At 30.7% G+C, this 20,439-nt stretch overlaps 1 protein-coding gene across 1 annotated transcript in view; it reads left to right on the forward strand.

Moving 5' to 3' along the window:
• Nucleotides 1-14,170: 14,170 nt before the first annotated feature.
• The window catches only part of LOC138943582 (uncharacterized), a 99,120-nt gene continuing 92,851 nt past the window's right edge, over nt 14,171-20,439 (forward strand). Inside the window, exon 1 of the mRNA XM_070314538.1 lies at nt 14,171-14,469. Coding sequence (XP_070170639.1) covers nt 14,432-14,469 — 38 coding nt within the window. The 5' untranslated portion in view covers nt 14,171-14,431. The remainder of the gene's footprint in view (nt 14,470-20,439) is intronic.

A 20,439-nucleotide genomic window follows, 5' to 3' on the forward strand; every position in this document is an offset into this window, starting at 1 on the left:
AATGCCGTTGATATGGTATTGCATTTACGATTCATGATGGTTCTCAATGATATTCCATTTACTTTATTCATTTAGTTCTATGACACTTTGCTTTATTATTTGATTTTTGCTCACCGATGCATTTTTTATTAAAGCTATATATAATAAAATATTGCACAACATTTCTTAAATTATTAAAATGTGCACTATTATTTTCGGAAATTATTTATGCGCTAAAAATGTACATGAATTTTATATTATATTGTAAAAAGAAGAGAAAAATTGTTTCAAGAAATATAAAAAAATAACGATTAGTAACGATATATTTATAATGATACATAAATATATAATTAATAAAATGTTATTTGATACGATATTTAATACATTGTATTAAAAAATGTGTCTCGTAATATATTTATGGTATGATATTTCATATTAAATCGTTTAATTAATGGCGCGTTTAAATGTAATAAATAAGAGATGTGGAGCAATCGAATATCTTTATATATTTGGGCGTGGACACACGCACGCGACGTTAAATCGCATCATCGGAATGAGCACCCATCTTGCGCGAATCCCGACGATCGTTTCCGACAGGAAGTCTGGCCAAAGAGGAAGCCCCGGACTGCGTCAGCAGACGTCGCTCTCTAGCGTACACCTTTCATGCCAGCCCGTGCCGTTTCAACTACATTCAAAACCTTTTGCATTTGCTCGCACGAGTTTGCCGACAAAGAACCGTCGGCAAGGAACCCGCGCTGCATTTTTGATCACCCGACGCTTTCGTCCGCCTTCGCTATATTGTTTACTGTTATAAAGGTCAATTGCGATTACGATTAACTCGATAGAGTAAACTTCATTTACATTAATGATCTTTTCCGCTCTTATCTCTCTCAAATATTAAAATGTGAAAAAAAGTTGCCGTTTACTCGAAAAAGCTGAATTGTTCTCTCTTTCTCTATGAAATTTGCACAAGATCACAATTTCCCGTAAAATTGGTCACGAAATATAAAGAGTCTTACAAATTATACAATATACATATGTTTTACGCTTTTAAAAAATTCCGTGCAAAAATCGGAATAGCCACGCGATTCGCGATCTCAAATGCCGCCACACCCTTACGTGCCGCTTCTGCTCTTCGTTGAGAGATGTTTGCAACAAATTGGAATCTCCCTTGCCCTTCCTTTCAGTAATTGGCAAGCGATGCACTGGGCGTTTTTCTCGGTCCGGCCCCGATCCGTAATTGCGACTGACTGACGGACAAACACGCCGTGTACACGCATAGATGGAAGACAACCATTCTCATGTTAAAACGATCAGAAACATTCTAAGCGTATTAGCTGTTTTCTATTGGCACTAGAGGGTCACAAATAATCGAAGAGCTTATTTTCGAGAAACCAGTTTTATCCATCTCTAAAATTCATTCCTACCGTGCAATAACTTAGCGGTCCATATAAAAATGTCCCAAGTATCATCCATCAATTCAACTTATAATACTATAAGAATATTTTAAAACAGCATGTATTTTTATAAATGATATGATAATAAACGTTTACAGTAGTAGAGCGTTTCACGAGGAAATGGTAGATGGTTTGTCGATGCATTTTGTTATTCCGCGGTTCATAAAAGCTGCTTCTCTCTCCTATTTTTCGCGTTTTTAATTGTTTGTTTTTTTTTTTATTCCCAGATTGCCAATCAATGACAGATGTATTGTACGATCGATTTATTCGAGCGATAATTGCGGTATGTAATTGCTTGGCTACTGAATTTTTATCGAGTGACCTTTCGCGCATAAACTTTTCTCTCATATCGACTTCTCTAACTTGGGATGTAACAATTAATTTGAAATATTATTTGAGCGGCTATACATACTGCACAAATCATACTCCACTTTACCTTCTTACAGCAAAATAGCGAAATAAATATGTGCTATATATAAACAACGAATGATTATATATATATATAGATTAACTCTCATGTTTCAAGTTTTTATTTTTCCAATAATTTAATGCTCGTAGCTCATTCAGATCGATCGACGTATGATATCGCGCCGGGGCTAGTAATCGAAATGACAAAAAGTCGATAAGGTCCAAGTAAAAAGATCACGCACGTGATCGTGTGTGCTGTGCCGTCGTATATTATTAGCAGGTAGCGCTTGTTAGGCGATTGGTTTGTGGATAATGGTAGGTATTACAACACGCGACCGTTATTAACCCTTCTATACATCTCTCTCGATCGCGTAACGTCACCGTAAGCCCGTCCTTATCTCGCCTTCTCGTTCATTCGCTCTCTAGAGGAACATCCCTATACCGGCACAGACAAGACATAAATCATTATTCATAATAAGCTCTCGCGCGACAAAAAACCCGTACCGACAGATCTTAGCTACGCTAAATAAACGCGGTCGTAGTTCTCGCTCCACCGGACATCCCTCTCCCCTCTGGTTCTTTGGAAAGTTTCGAGACGATCGTTCCGCAATTAAAGGATGCCGCTCTCGGAATTCGAATCTGTCTTCAAACTATTCTCGAATCCCCGTAAGTAATACTGCCATTTTATCGAAATATTCTGAAGCAACGGAAAATATGTGGGTGCGCGCGTATAAATGGAGAAGATATTCAACAGAGTTTCGGATGATTCGACATTTTATTCGTACATTTTTTACGCGGCGCAAGATCGGCATCTTTATCCTCATTTTTATTACGTTTAATTTCGATTGATGATTCGAGGAAATAATTAGTAAGTAAAACTTAAAATCAGATTGTTACGTTTAATGTCAAACATATGTATTGCCGATCTTATGTTAGTCGAATATAAGTTAAAATCGCTTTACTTTCTTCAATTCCGATTTGATAGAGTTACTCTCGGCGTCAATATGTCTTTGAGCGTCTTTTTGTGGCGTTCGCGTTTCTCGGTAAGCTCCGAGGGATGAGTTGGCGGCAGAAAGGATTTTTCGTCCGAGCGATTTAGCATGGTGAAGAACACATCTTTATTTTAGTGGTCAAGAAGGTGCCGGTAACATTCCAGGATGAGTCGCGACGCGGATCGCGGACCGAGGAAGCGGAGCGACTCCGTTCACGGTCACGACACGATGGAACGAGGGAGATCGACGTCCTGGAGGGCGTCGTCGTCCTCGACGTCCCCGTTCTCCATTACGTCGTGTGGGTCCGAGCGTTCCGGACATAGCACCGCGTCCCCGCGATCGTCGGCGTTTTGCTGCCTCGCGACCCGACTTTTTCGCCAGGCTCTTCTCTGGCGGTAACTCGAGAGGCCTGGCAAGCCGAGAGTGCATTACACGCAATTAGACGCCAGGGTGGCCTCAAGGTATGTCCGACAAACGGCCTTCTCTTCGCATCCCCCTACTACATTGCGTCGCATCGTCGCGTTTTCCTTCTCATTTCTCTCCCCGCGTCGCCTCCATGCCCCGCAGTTCACTCCTCTCTCGCTCATTTCCCTTTATCAAACTGTCTTCTCTCTCTCCGATTTCTTGAGGAATCGTCTCTTTATTGGACTAAAAATTGTAAAAAAGTTACTAATATTTTAAACCAGCAATAAAAAAATGTGTACGATTTTATCTTTATCATTTTATATTTTAACGATGTTACACTATTTGATAGCAGGATCACTGATTAAAATGCAAAGTTCATTGATTTCGAGATTTGAAAATAAGCTGCTGTACAAAGAGCAAACTATTCCGGCGTCCAGTAACTAAGTAATCTCTAATAGGCTAATAGATTAATAAAGGAAAAAAATGTATCTCAAAATTGTACAAAAATTATTTAATAATTTTATACTATAAACATCAAGAGCACGTTAATTTTATATTTGTCTTTATATCATTCAACGGAAAAAGCATATGTTAAAATATTTTTTCCTACGCGCGCGCAATTTTATATTGTTTAGATTGAATTGTAAATTCGGCAGCAATTTTCGCATCCGTTATTAAACTAAATAGTAGTATTCGTTATCTCTAATGCGATAGCTCTAACGACAAATATGGATGTGATATGCGTGTCGGTCGCGTCTGCGCTTACAAAGATAAAAGTCTAATTAAATCTGTCAGTGTGCGAACACGTGTTTCACGCTTTTACGGATAGTCAATGGAGGTGGTGACTATTGTTGACTATAGCATAGCACGCATCGTGCTGTCGTCGTGTAAGAATGAGATACGAGCTACGTTGAAAGGGAAGAAAAGAAAAAGAAAATGATGAACGAGACGAGGGACGCAAAGGGAGAGGCCTCGTATATAAAAAGCGGTGGCACCGCAAGTTTAGCGCAAGATACATTGATGCGCTTTAAGTGTAATTATCATTGGCGTAATTAATTTAACTAAAGAGCCGGCATTAATTTACTGTGCGGATTCACGGTCCTTCTTCCCTTTGCGACGACAACCCTCTTCTTTTCTCTCTTTGTAATTAAATTACATTTGTGCGCGCATCAAGTTTCCTTCTTCCGGCATTCGAGTGCTTCTTTTATCTCTTTTTCGTTTGCGTATTCTTTTTCAACACCACATAGTTATATTCAAAAACAACAATAGCTTTTATAAAACACAATTCGGGCAGTTAATATAATATTCTTTCATCGTCGTTAAATACTTTTATATAATTAATTAATTACTATCAGATGCATGTATTATTTTGATGTACGACTTACGGTTCTAAAGTTTGTTTATTAGTCGAATGAAAGCTATAGTCTTTACGCCTTAAGATCATAATAACTTTTCTTCCAAAATCATTTGTGCAGCACATATCGATAGGATTGTTGTCATAATAATTGTTAAGTTGCATGCCTCCCAAAACAATTCACAATTTAACCTTTTTCGCTTGAATATAGAAACGGATGTCAATACTTAGACAGATCGAGACGTAGGATACAAAATAATTGCGTAAATAATGTATTGTGAATATAAATTGCACCATTGTCGATCGATAATCTCCGTCGCAATTTGATTTCCACAATTGGCTTGATAATCGTGTCTCTATGGATTTATGTTAGTATATTATGGCGAGTCATCTCGTTCATAGTAAGCAGATACATGAAAGCTCTTTTTTTATCCGTATCTTTTATTCACCTCTACATGATAATAACTTGAAAGTCAAAAAGAATTTGCATGAAAAGTTAATGTTGTTAGATTTAATTAGCCATTTTATTTTTTTTTATATGAGTCATGCCTTGACGCAGATTAAACAATCATTATTGTACATGTGCTATACAGCTATATCGTATACTTTAATAATATATGTATATGTATCCATATGTCTTTATGCTTGAATTATGCACATAAATCTTATAAAATCTGTCTCAAACATTTTAAACCTTGTGCAGCGAACATGCCTAAAACGCCTTATTTTTGTCCTTCGTACACACACACACACACACACACACACACACACACACATGTCTATGTAATATATATTTCGAAAAAAGGTTTTCCGAAGCGAAATTTAGTCTGATTTTTCATCTTCTAAAAATAGAAAAGCTACGAAAAAGATCGTTCTAAACTTCGGATCTAAAACAAATCTTTTACAAAATAAAAGATAAAATATAACTATACCATTATTTTCTGAAAGAAATCTATAAATCAATAACATCATTTTTGCTTTTCAATCAGAACAATAAGAACATTATTTTCACTATTCAATAGAGACAATAACATTAGTTTTGCTTTTCACTTACTATTGGCTTATTGAAATCTACCTGTCAGCTACGAGTCTGCTTTTGTTCTTTTTCTTTCCGGAACTCCAAATCTTACAACTTCCTACGGCACTACAAACAATTATTACTTTTCAGTTTTATTTTGTAAAAAGGATTTGTCTTAAACTCAAAGCCTAAAACAATCCATTTTGCAGCTTTTCTATTTTTAAAAGATAAAAAAAAATCGGACTAAATTCCATTTTAAAAAATCTTTTTTTGAAATATATATTATAAATATATATTATATGTAAAAGACAAAATAAAGCGTTTGTAGGTATTGTTTGCGAAGTTTAAAAGATTTGATTTAAAAGGTCTGAGACAGATCTTATAAAATATATGTAGTTTGGTTGATGCAATACGTGCATTTTGCAAGAAGCGATATTGATTTACTCAATTAGTTTTCTAAAAAAAATAAAATAAAAACAAAATAAGAATGGAAGGAAATAGAAGAAAAACGGAGAAGAAAGAAGAATAGAAAATATTATAAACTTAAGAATAAACATAGTCTAAATTTTATTCTATTTTTTTATTTCTTTCTTCCTCTCTCTCTCTCTCTCTCTCTCTCTCTCTCTCTTTTATATTTTTTTGAGCTAAACGCTAAATAACACTTAGCATTTAGCTCCAAAAATTTGTAATGTTTTTATAGCGATGCTTGTCTCAAGGATGATCGGCAAAAAATGTGATAGAAGAGCTGATCGATTATGCTATGCATTTAAGAGACGCGATGACATCGGCTACTGATCCAATTAGTGCAGTAAATGAACGTACGCACTCGAAGTAGCTGAGCAATTATCGCGATTGAAGCGGCTGTATAAATTTCTTACAGTACAAGCCGGTACGACCATCGGTAGATTTACCGGGCTAACTGTCCACTTGTTCACAGTCCAAGCGAACTTTCTTGCGTAGTTGTACAGTGTTCAGAGGCGGCACAAAGTCGCTAAAGGATATTAAATGCTTTCCTTGTAAGCTGACTGATGATTGCACTGACGACAGTTACTATCTGGGAACTGTCGCCTCTCTCGCGTAAAACGGCAGAGGGTACGGAGTAACTACAGTTAACAAAAGCGTTGTCTAGCAAAAGGTTATCTTTGAAGCGAGATCGAATATCCGACATATTCTGTGTTCTCACGCCTTTGCTACATTATTTCAGATGATAGTACTGATAGTATTTGCAAGAGTGTCCGCTGAAGAGATTTATTATGACGGATTTATTATTATGACGGAGCACTTGTTGAATTCTCCGAGTGACATCTCTAATTCCATCTTGATCTTTTGATGTAATGTATATATCATTTTATGCGTATTTTTATTAAACATTTTATTGTGTTGTTTGGTTAGTATCGCGTTTATGTGCATTAATGTATATATGTACAATATATTGTATATATCATATGTACACAATATTATTTTCATCTGTCACATATGTAAGTCTTAAGATCGAAAACGTGATTTATGATTATGAACATCATATGTTTGTGCATCATATATAATTTAATGATATCAAATATTTTAGAGCTGTATGGTTAAGCTTATTTTTAAATAATGCAAATAACAGTAAGAGATTCACCGAGGTGAAAATTTATTTGGCAGCACGCAATGGCAATGATCACATATTTAGAAAACAATTTTGTATCGCCATCTCTGAGATATTAGATATCTCATTCGTTATTTGAATATTTCAGAAAAACGCAGAAATATATATTATTTACGTGATTTGATCCAGATTCATTGAAATCGATGACGTTAAAAGAAAGACATAAGAGAGAATAGTGCTCTAATCTCTTGCGAGCAGAAAAAACCAAATTTGCGTAGGAGGATCTGGCTTCTGGCCAAAGATCGCTCTTCTGTCGGTTACTTGGCCAGTCGTTTTAAAGTGATTCGCGAATAGCTTATCCTACAACCACCTACGGCACCGAGAGAAGTTATTGTAGTTTAACTGATGCAATATGCGCGTTTCGCGAGAGGTGATATTGATTCGCGTGTAGTGTCACGCTGCTATTCAATCGAATGATCTTCGCGATCCCATTTTTGTTACGTGAAAATGTGAAGTCTCTATGAAAAATAGAAATTTTTAATTGCTGAATCCGGATTTGTGTGTCTTAAACAATATTATTATTAGTTTAAACAATGTATATTAGTGTAGTGTGTGTTTAAATCAGAGATACTTTGTGGAGTATGTAAATGTAATATTTTCTACGATTCATGGTGCAAATGATGTATGAAAGCAATAACAACTCTTTGTTAATATAAAAATGATACATTTATACGTATACGAGATATAAGTTCGAAAGCAGCACTTAACGAGGAAAAGTATTACCAAAGAAAAATTAAATACGAGATTAGTGTTGAAGATATAGTAAAAAGGTATTTTTAATTATACAATTTTTATATATGTTTTTGAATGAATGAGAAATCTAAATAAATTAAACATTAAAGTAAAGTGCATATTTTTGTAAAGTGTTTAGAACTATTTGACATAAAACATTCCATCTAATATACATATAGCATTTATTGAAGCTAATTCTATTATCTTTGATTGTAGTTAATTAATATTTTTTTACGTGTATAGGTGTGTAATATTTCTCTAATGCATAATTATTTCACAATTTAATCTGATCGAAAAAACGTAAAATTTTTGTCTGATCAAACACAGGACATAAAACAGTAAAACGTTACACATTACACACCAATATACCATACATTATTAAATTCTTCACACACACACACACACACACACACACACACACATACATTGTCAGTAGTTTGTCAAAAATTAGATATTTAAATATATTAATTTGTAAAATACACTAAGAGACAGCTAGAAGATATTTGGAAAGATTATTTTTAACATATTTATTACTCTTATTAAGTGACAATAATATTTTATTATCTCTTTGCTATTTTTGAACATTTTTTAGTCAACACATAAATTTTTTTATATATTTTCTACTTTGATATTATCCTGTTTTTTATCGTGTATAAGAAATTATTGGAACATTGCAAAAGTATCGGTAATGTTAAACGATTCAACTCTGCTAATAATATTAACAATTTTCTATAACACATTAAATTTATCGGTTATAAAAAATATAAAAATATTTGCACTTAGAATTTGTGTAATCGCAATTATTCGATAGATAATTTACAATGAAATATATGTAATTAATAAATTAATATTATTTTTTATTTTAATAATTAATGTAATTAATATTAAATGATTGTTTATTAAAAATAATCAACAGATTAGTATATCATTAGAAGTTATAAAAGAGAAATCAGTCTTGATTTTATCAAATTTATATAACATTTTGTTGCATTTATTAATGCAACATACATATATGTATATGGACAATAAAACAAGTATTGCGACGTCCATGAGATCAATGTAAACCTTGTGCTAAAAATATTTTCTTGATTATAATGCATAGAGATTACACATAGAGTGATGAAATATAGAACGAGAAAATATACATATATACATATATAATCAATAATGCATTTTTTAAATTTTTCTAATAAACCTGTGATTTGTGTGTATGAATGTATTTAATTAATTAGTATTTTTATATTATTTTTAAAATTATTATGATTATATAGATTATAGATTATATAAATTTTTTTTTATTTGTAGCAAATATTAATATAATACGTTTATGTCACATATCAATACTCATCTATAACAATTTTGTTATCATTTTATTAATATGAAAGATATATACATTATTTTTCGTCTTTTAAAGATCTTTTATACCATGGAAGAAGATGTTAATTCAGTAAAAAAAGATAATTATCAAAGCTGTAGAAAAAAAGAAAAGCCTGTAAGGAGACTTTTTAGAAACGGTAAGGAAATAACATTTAAAATATATAATAAGAATATAAATGTGGTAAATATATAATAGGAAAAAAACAAAAAAATATTTCTATGTTAAATGTTCAATCTTTTATCATTGTAGCTTGGCGTAGAATAAAGATATTAAATGGTGGAGGCAATCGAAGAGAATCAAGTACTGATGAAATGCATCTGTATCGTATGTATATATTTTTGCTTACTTACAATGATTAATTTTTATCGATATTTTAAAAACATGTATATACATTATATAAAAAACATTTATCATATACTAATAAGAATATAATGTAATTCACAAGATAATGTAATACTTATCATCAGTTGGCATATAAATCTAAATACAATGCAAAATAATGTTAATCAACTTTTAATTCCTAACTTCATTTATTTGTAATTTTGAAATGCAAATATAAAATATTTATTAATAAGAATTATAATATCATAAAATGTTGGAATATTTTTTGAAATTTTTATTATGTTATATAAAACATATAACGAGATGTGTCTCTACGAATCTTCTCGCCGCGATATTTAATCCTTATCAACGAACGGTAATCAGAATAAAAAGTTTTATCATTTATCTGAGAATATTTAATCTGTCACACAAATAATATAAATAATAATTCTTATAAATTACATTATAAAAATCAATGATCGTGAGTATTAATTTTTCAAATTTGCGTATACAAACTTATTTAATATAGAAATGACTTTTGTGGATTAATATTACATTTAAAAATAAAAAAAAAAAAATTAGCAGTCGGGAAATTAATATAATATTTTTTTCTTACATTATATTTTATAGAATAGAACACATCTTTCTCTCTCTTTCTCTTTCTCTTTTCTTCACGTATTAAGTACATTTAAATAAAACCAACGAATTAATCAAGAAAAGATTTTTAATACTTGATGATTTAATATGAATATATTTTAGTATGTCGTTATTTATTATTATTATTATTTTTTTGCATTTAAAATATATGATTATATTAAATGTTTTCATTTTTTAATGTTAAGCACATGATGCTACTAATGCGATATTTTTGGTGACACATTGCTAATAGTAGAACTTCTACAAAACTTTTCAGCATATCGATTTATCATTTCTGTAGAAGATACATGAAATATTCAAATATTCCAAAAGTTAAACACTAGAGTCGAGAGTTTCCGTGCGTGTGGTTGAAATTTACAGTTATACTTAGAGAGAAAGAGAGAGAGAGAGAGAGAGGGAGTAAACTGTTAAATTTGTTTACGAGAATCTAATGTAAATAAATGCATAAACTGTTATAGTAATATCCAGCAATGTTCCAAACTCGCATCATATTGTTTAATTGCATAAATACTATATTTTAGAAACTAGTATATATATATATATATGACATCGCAGAATGAAACATAATAGGATGAAAATTCGTTGATATGTGTATTTTTATGCAATTTATGCAAGTAAATAAAATAATATGTAACAATATTACACATTGTAGCAATTTGTGGCAAATGCTGATTTTAACCTTTTGTAAATTTATATAATATTTTTTTTTTTTAAATAATTGTTTAAATATTCTAAAAACATACTTATCGCTACTTAAACTACTCGCGGCTTATCTCCGACAAATTCTCTTCACGAATGACTACAAGTTAAGTGCATGTCTCAACAATAAATAATATACGCAGCGAAAATATCGTATGACAATTAATTCGTTATCGTTCCAAGAAATATTTAATATTTTATTATATTTATATATTAGAAATATTTCAATATCTGCATATATTTGCAGTAAATTTTACATTAATTATTTAACAGCATTAAGTTTACTACCACCCGCGTCTTCGTTGTAGGAAAATAAAATACCGTTAGAATATTTTACGATCACAGTAAAATTTTCCCACAGTTTTTCATCATTTTTCCTGCTATTTTTTTTATTGTCTTAAGACATCTGAATCACCACCGAGCAGAGGCGTTGCCATGATACTATTTATCTCTATCCTAGCGGTCTTCTTATCTACCAGAAACAGCTTCCACATCTTGCCATTAATTCTAACCAGGAGCCACAATTAACTTCGCCTTTGGAGCGAAAATGAAAAAATTATGCCGATCCTTAACTGTTTATAGCTATGCTTTCTATTGTTTTTCTCTTATCATTTTAGCTGATGGATGATTGTAAATAAGGCAAAACGTCATCTGGGAAATTACGCTGCTGGAATTCTTTATATACCTTATATAGGTTATAAAGATTGCATTTTTTACAATTTGCATAATTAAATACAGAATCTGAATATATATAAGATCAAATTATATTGCGTAAAAAAAATTATACCTATAATTTACGTTCTTAAAGAGATATTTTATGTTTTTAATATATTTTAATAACTGATTTTTCTCGAAGCCCTAATTTAATATCATTTTTCAAGTTATATATTATTGCTTTTGATGTTTTTAGGCTTTCAGTCTTAAAATTTAAAAAAAAAATTATTATTCTTTCAAATATATACATTTTTGCATCTTTGTTGTTGTTGTTGTTAAACATATAGGCAAAAACTATGTGTATACGTACAATATAATCCATTCAACGCGTAAGTTGGAGAAGCTCAAGAAACTTAGGAATTAGCTTTAATGATAATAGCGCTAAATTTAATTAAATAGCAGCAAATTGAATCGTTTTCTGTATTTAAAGATGCTTGCGATGTCTCATATCTCATCTTTGTTTCGCTCTCTTTAACGGAGTGCTGTAAACAAGCCACAATCGTATTATATCTCTCAGGGTAAATTATCTAGCTCGAGAGTACTTTTATACAACCATGACGATTTGTCGGTTGAGATCCATGCGAATATGTCGCAATCACATGAGTCTGCAGTCGTTTACTAAGTGCATGTTGAATTATAAAGAACAGTTGCTGTTTAAAAAATTCTCGTGGGCGAAACAATTCCACGTAAAAGTACTTGAATAAAAAAATATTTCTTATATTCTTTTTAATTTTTAAATATCAGATATGTGTCTCAAGCAGAAAATACATAATCAATGTACGCGCCCTCCCCCCCCCCCTCCCTCCCTCGTTTTAACCTATAGCGTAGAAACATTAATAATGAAAATTATTCATCAATATACAAATTAGTTGCGAGCAATGAAGAAGGCGATGCTTTGTTTTTTCTCTTAAAGATAGAATACTAAATAAAATCGTAAGATAAAGAACAGATTGAGCACGCGGTCAAAAAGATTGCTATACCTTGAAATTGACAGATTGGCATTGATTAATGGAAGATGGACAAGGATATTATAAGGGGCGATTTCTCACAAAGTAAACAAATGATTTAAAACACATTTAAATAAACTGTATGCAGACAGTATGAAACAATATGAAGTGGTAGAATTTACGAGAGGTCTATATCCACAGCATGGATTGATTAATGATATCCTTTTTAGTATTTGAAATGCGCAAAGTATAGTCTTTGAAAATGAAAAAATCATGCAATATATATGGCATCATGCAATATGTTACACAAAGAGAAGCACAAGAACAAAATTTTTTGTTAGATAGATTAAATATCTTTTTGACTATGATAAAATAGGTCGCATACGAATTATCGCAACGTTTTGACAAATATTTGAAATTTATTGGAAGTAGCCAAAGGATCTTAACATCATAGTCACTTTTACTTAATTACTTTTAATATGGCTATAACTTTTATGACAAAATATTTAATAAATATTTCACGACTAATTACCCAAGAATATCAATTTATATTTTATACTTCATTTATTTTAATAGTTGCACGAAACAGATTTTAATTGTTTAATTGCGTTTATTTTTATAATAATTTGCAAAGATAATTTTAAAATATATGATTATTATCATTACAATAATAAACTGTTAGCGATCAAAAAATTATTTAAATGATTAACTCAAAGTCATTTTTGAATATTAACAAACCGGTAATAATAAACAGGATACACTACTCAGTTTTTTATAATCAAACAAATATTGCAGATGCACGTAAATTCGAGAAGGCGATACTTGAGGAGGTAACAATTATATTATAATATTGAAGCTTTTTACATTTTACGATTTTAATTTCCTTGCTTTGTTGCTGTCAATGATTTTCGTAAAGCACGCTATAACCGACAGAAGCCAAATGGAAATTGGGATTTGCAAAGGAAGATAAGCCATTCATTCGTTCTTTTCTTAATATTTAAAAAATATAAACATGTGAAAAATATATTAGAGCAGATCCGTGATCTGCTTATTCTCTTTTCTTAAGTGACTTGCCATTAAAAGGGAAAAATTTTTGCGATATTAAAAAAAAAATTGCTCATGTCATAATTTTTCACTCACAATGTTTGTTCGATAGTTTTGCTTATAAATTCCATTGACCATGTAAGATTGTGACATTTTTTATCTAGTTTTGTCGTCATAAAGATAAAGGTAAAATCATTTATTATATTAGCATTATTATTCAGTTTTAAAATATGCTGTTTTATATTTTTACAGAGTTGCAGCTCCTGAAAGCATTTTTATATTAAACAATACAATTATATATATATATGTATCTAAGTTTGCAGTGTTAACTCGCAGCAAAAGCATTTAGCTATTTATTTTAGCATGTATATACGATCTAAGATCGCTTCCAACTATGATCGTATTCTATATCAAAGGGAGAAGCGCATTTCATTTGATATGCTGTGGCCTAAATTGGTCTCGTAATTGCCCTGTCATTGCCACGATCCAAATTTTCGTTGGCAACCGGTAGCTTTCACATTAAAGCCACTGCGGTTATTATAAATTGGGGCAGATCTAAGAGGGTGTGCGGCGTTCAGAGATTTTGCCACTTGGGAACTTCTGGTATCGTGGTATGAAGATACAGTTCGAAAGGCAGATTAAAACTGACCCTGGAGGCTTAGAGCATTGACTTCCAGAATGCTTCAACCTTTCCTACTACCGGTATATTCTATTGCGTGAGTGTATATCATGATAGCATAAAAACTTATATCTAAAGCTAGTGCGCGACAAGTGATTCTGTAATATAAATTTTTATCTATTGTTATCGTCGGTTTTTGTTCGAAATATATTACACGATTTTTTCATAAAAATATATTGCCCAATTTGACAAAAACAATTTAACGAAACATCACTTTTCTAAATGCATCCATATCGTTTTTATTTTCAACGTAGAATGTAGATAATATTTCTAATTGAGTCGTTATCAGTTAAATTTGTTGAGATTAATTTTATTATATAGCAAGACTTGAGATTTATTTTGTTATATAGCAGGACTTGAGATTTATTTTATTATATAGCAGGAATATTTCCACAATACACGACAAGTTTTGCCTACCGTCTGTTCCGCTTCTCTCAACTTTCTACACAGTCCTGTCTTTAATCGGCACTTTATCACTTTCATCTCTCGGGAAAACTTTTGCAATTAATGCCGTGATAGCTAGAGAATGTTAATTTGAGCAAGTTATCGTCAACCGTTAGATAATAGGAGTCGTCTTTTCATTCGCGACATCGATAATGTGATTACTTGCGGGATAAGATGGTTTGTATGTCCCTCTTCGCACAATCGCATTCCAGAAAATATTTCTGGAACGATCCTCGTAATTATCGGAAATCGACTTTAAAGTCATCAAGACCTTTTTTATTTCTCTCTGAACATGTGATATTAAGCGATTCAAGATGAACTATGGCGGATATGTATATTCATGTCGGATTAAAGTAAGCGATTTTTCGTAACGCCGTTTTACCCAGTACCTTAGCACCATGTATCTGTGATCATGGAAGCTTCCCTTTAATCGAGATGCGGAATTTCGCTCTACATTTTTAGCGAAACTTTGAACGCCGACATACGCATCGCGTCGGTGGATTTATCGACATGATATATTCTAAGCACGAACAAGTAGGCTCGATTTATCGGTAAGAATAAAATCCATGCATATAACGATAGCACACGGCGTATCGAACATTGTGCATCTTTGAAAATTGACGGATGAAGCGAATAAAATGAATCGCATGATTTTATGGGAAATCCCGGTTATTCGTGCTTACTCCTTTAGCCAGATACAGAATCGCGCGCTGATTTCATCGCAGGTGTTCCTATATCCGTCACCGCAAATTACAGTGTGTCATCTAACGCGCATGAAAAGGGACGACCGTGCAATGAAGTGCTATATTCGTTGACAACAAAGTGTGACAGATGACGAGAAATGTATGAGAAATATTGCAGTTGTGAGTTTAAAACTTAAATAACTACAAAAAGCTAAAAATAGATATTATCCATCAAAAATTGATTATTGATAAATCGATAGCATATTTGTTAAATTTTTTAGATAAACGAATATATTAATACATTTAGATTACTCTTATTGCTCTATTATTATTGTACAATACAATTCCATGATACGTTTAGTTTTTTAGTAATAAGGAATGTCAATGCCATACGATTTTTGAGGAGCTATCCATATTAATCTATTAATTGATTATTATATTAACTATCTATTAATTGCTATCTACTTTGCAAAGAAATATTTTTGCTTTGTCAAGGAAAAACATTTTTTAAATTATTTTTTTTGTAATAAGATATTCTTAGGTAAATTCTGTCAGAGTTACAGATAAATAATATGATTGATAAATATTTTTGTGCGTTATATAATATGCATCGAGTTCTATATTGTGTTGCATTGTGTTGTTCCTTTTATTACGTAGTTTTACAAATATTTACGTTTGCATATATGTATGACAAAAATTAATTCTTGCGCATTTTCCCGTAAACCTTTTTTTGATATCTATATAAATCTGGCCACAGCGTAAAATTCAATCAATATATTTTATTACATACTGCCAACACTCTCTTCTATAAAAAAAAAAAAGAATTAGGAAAAATCTCTTCTGGTTGAAAGCAATTTGAAAAACGTGAATAGTATGATAAAATTCACTTTACAGTTTTCCATGTTTACACAAAACACTATTTTTCTTCATTTGACTTTACAGAAAAGTAATCTCAATATTTGATTAATAAAGATATAAGCTGTTAAAAAACGCTGTGATTTGATCATAATTATTTTATTTGTAGATTGATATGTCAAAGAATGTATTTACACATATTAACATAAGTGTCTGGTTGCTAAAAAATTTAATAAAATTGCCTGACATAATATGAATTTAAATCACCTTTATAGTAAAACTCAAAAGCAATTGAAACGGTTCGACTTCGATTAATATGAAAAATGTATGTATGTATTTTTTAGCTATTTATACGTGTATAATTATTACACAGACGCTATTTAATCGCTATATAAATAGATTGTTTGACATAGTAACATTACAATGTGTATTTGTTTTCTGTGTGAACTACATATATAAAAATATAATTCTAAAGAGAGTATATGTTGAAAATAAAAAATAATAATAAAGTCATGCATTTACGTACCAACACTAAGTTGCTATCACGTATTTATATACTACTGGACCAATAATGTTATTACTATGTTATATCGACATTCTGCAAGAGATCGGAGATTAAAATTGTGTACACGTACGTTCATATCAGTGGTATGATTTAATACAACTGGACGTCACAAGTAGGATGGAACCGGAAATAAACACAATTTCAGGAGATTCATTTGACGAGCTGAAAAAACAAAATTTTTACGGAAGGAATGGATCACGCGGCATGCTCGAGAGCCAAGAAATATAAGCGGAAAATGTAGCGGTTAAAGTGTAAAATTCCAGTGAAAAAATTTGCACATATGTCAGATCAAATTACTCAAAAGATGTCCGGTTGGCCTTTGTTTCGATAATCTATAAATTAGAATTTGTTAGTAGTTTTAACGATGCAAAGTTATATAGAAATTTGTATTTCGTGTATAGCAAGCAATTTAGATTTTGATTTGTAATTCTATGACATTAAAATTTTGATAAAATCGTATAGATTTATCTTGAATATATATTTTTAATAAAGTTATTTTTTTTTATATATCACAATATATATATATATATATATATATATATATATATTTAATATTTATTATTTTTAATAATTTAAACATATAACTAAATGTATAATTAAATTGTTTCTTTCTATATATTTGCAGAATTATAAGCTATAAAAATATTTTAATATATTTAGATATACGATAACATATTATAAGCTATATAATAAGAAATATATTTTGATCCATCATGCTGTTATGTGATATAATGATAGCATTCTTTTATTTAAAGAAGCAAAATGTGCATTCTTATAATTAAGAGACTTTGAAACAACAAGTTTTGTAGATTCTTCTTTTGAAAAACACACGATGGTAACTTTCATCGAGTCTATTTACTGTTAAATGACATAAATAGAAACGACAAAGTTTTATTTTCTCAGCTACGGAATCTTATCGTTAATTACTTTTCTTTTATCTCTGTCATTGCTGTGTTTTATATTTTGTATTTGCTCTTAACATATAAATACGTATACTGTAGTATATGATAATTTTATGCAATTATTTTAAAAATTCAAATTAATGATTTTTATGATAAGAAGAAAGATCTTTTTAATAATTAGTGGGTAGTAAATGAGAACAAAATGATCGTGCTGTATTGGATGCCAAGTTTGATTAAACTCGTATATGTTTTACGATTTCAAATTTCAGTTTTGGGATATAGCTACAATTTAGAACTCGCTGGAATCTTAACGACATTATTATATCTATAATATCCTTATGATATTTTTAAATCACGAAATATTACAAAAAGTATTATTAAATTTTTTGCAAATACTAATATTTATTTATTATGTCAATATTATAGATGCTTAAAAATATATTATATAATTTATTATTATAAGTTTTGTTAAAATTATAACAATTTGAATTATGATAAACATTGCATAAAGATAACTAAAATGCATTTAACTTTTGCGGACGTATAGTTACACAAAATATAGTTCTTACTTTAATTATTAGATATCATTTTCCAATTTTTTTTACTTCTTTTCTTATATATATATATATTTTTTTTTATATATCGTTATATTACACATCGATACTTAACAGCAAATGGATGCCTGATTCCTTTTGTTACATCAGATAATTGAATTTCTCCTTGTTTGGTCTGATCCTAGAGGATTATCGGCACAGATTCCAATAAATTACTCGATCTTCAGACTCACCTACTTTTCTCCAGAGCTTTGCTCTTTTTGTGTGAAACTGTTCGCATACTGATAACGATTGAACGTCATTTTTTATTAGCCATAGTAAATCGAATAGAATGACGTTATTAGATTATGGCCATTATTCTTCGTCAAACTTCTTTCGGTCATAATTCTCATAAAATTAGATCATAAAAAAACTATTTTTCTCATTTAGTTTTAATTTTAATGTTATCATTAATTATAAGTTGAATGAAATTATCATATAAATTTAGCATTTCATAAGCATTCTATGTATTTGAAAAATTTTTCCAGCAGTTAGTATCATCATTTTAATTCGCGTTTTAAGTACGTTTATTTAAAAAAATTTATAAACATGAAGAAAAATTTATAAATACGAACATATTATTTTGGTCATCCACGATTAAAAAGTTCTTAAAAAGAGTCGTATTCATTTCTTTGCAAATGTCATAGAATTTGTAGATTTCGTATGTGAACGCACATACAAACGCTGCATAAAAATACGGAACAAACTGGTTTAATGCATGAAAATCTGCATTACAAACAACAAGTCGTTACCCAGTTTTTCGCGCAGTCTGTATTTTTCGCGTATTTTTTTGCGTTTGCATTTGGCAGCTGCGAGTCTAAAGTAGATTGTAGTTTTTATTGTCACAAGATATAAATATTGCTCTCTCATCAGCTGCAAATAGACAACTACAATCGAACGTTGTATTTCAATCGATAATAGTTAATACGGTTTTTCACTTGATGTGTGTCAGACCCCAAGTAGGTTTTTTACTTGGAGTCTGTCAAGCCGTGATCTATCCACGCTCGTAAACAAATGTCATTGAGAAGCGATGTAAGCGGTATTAGAACGTTCAATATACATATAGCGATACTCATCGTTCCGCTAATAAACTTGCAATAAACTTTTATTGCTTTTATAAATCTAATAAACTTTCATATACAAATGCTGAAATGACTAATATAAACAATAATAAATTTATATCCCCTATATATATTATTATTATCTATCATTTTATCATTATGCTATAAAATTTATTTGTTGTTTATAATATATTTTACATAGCTTAGTTTGTTAGTGACAAATATGTGTATAATGTTAATAATTTATTCTTCGGATGAATTTTAATTAGCATAACATATCGTATATATATGACAATCGTATATATATATATATATATATATATATATATATATATATATATATATATATAGATTTATCATGACATTTTATTATCATGATTTAACGAATGATATATTATTTATGTATGGACGTTATGAAGCTATATTTTTCGGGCAAATTTGATTTAATGTATTAGAAGATTAATTGTTCGCACTTGTTAGATTCTCTATGTAACAGTTCGTGAACATTGTAATTGTGAGAACGAGTATTTGACATAACGCAACATAAATTTCTTGATTAAGTACACGATGAAAAAATTTTTTCAAAATGCACGTATATTTATGAGTGACAGTGAGAGCTACAGTTTTGTTACTATAATGGATAGTCGATATTTGCGCATCGCATTACACCAGATGTAACGCTCAGCTGTGCATTCAGTCGCTTAAGCCGGATCCAAAACTATACGCGAACGTGACGAGATTGCCGAGTGTGACTGATAATTTGCAGAAGCTCGTGTGAAACCACGATTTCCGTTTGTTCTGATCTTAGACCACCATCTCAGACATGGTCTTGCAAGCATCAAGGAATGTAATGGAAGGAGCGATACCTTTTCGAAACATTTCGCCAGATTGTGCAAGAAAGGCT

Source organism: Polyergus mexicanus, unplaced genomic scaffold, assembly GCF_030449975.1.
Source record: "Polyergus mexicanus isolate NDT 795.1 unplaced genomic scaffold, iyPolMexi1.0 SCAF_27, whole genome shotgun sequence".
Classification (NCBI taxonomy): Eukaryota; Metazoa; Arthropoda; class Insecta; order Hymenoptera; family Formicidae; genus Polyergus; species Polyergus mexicanus.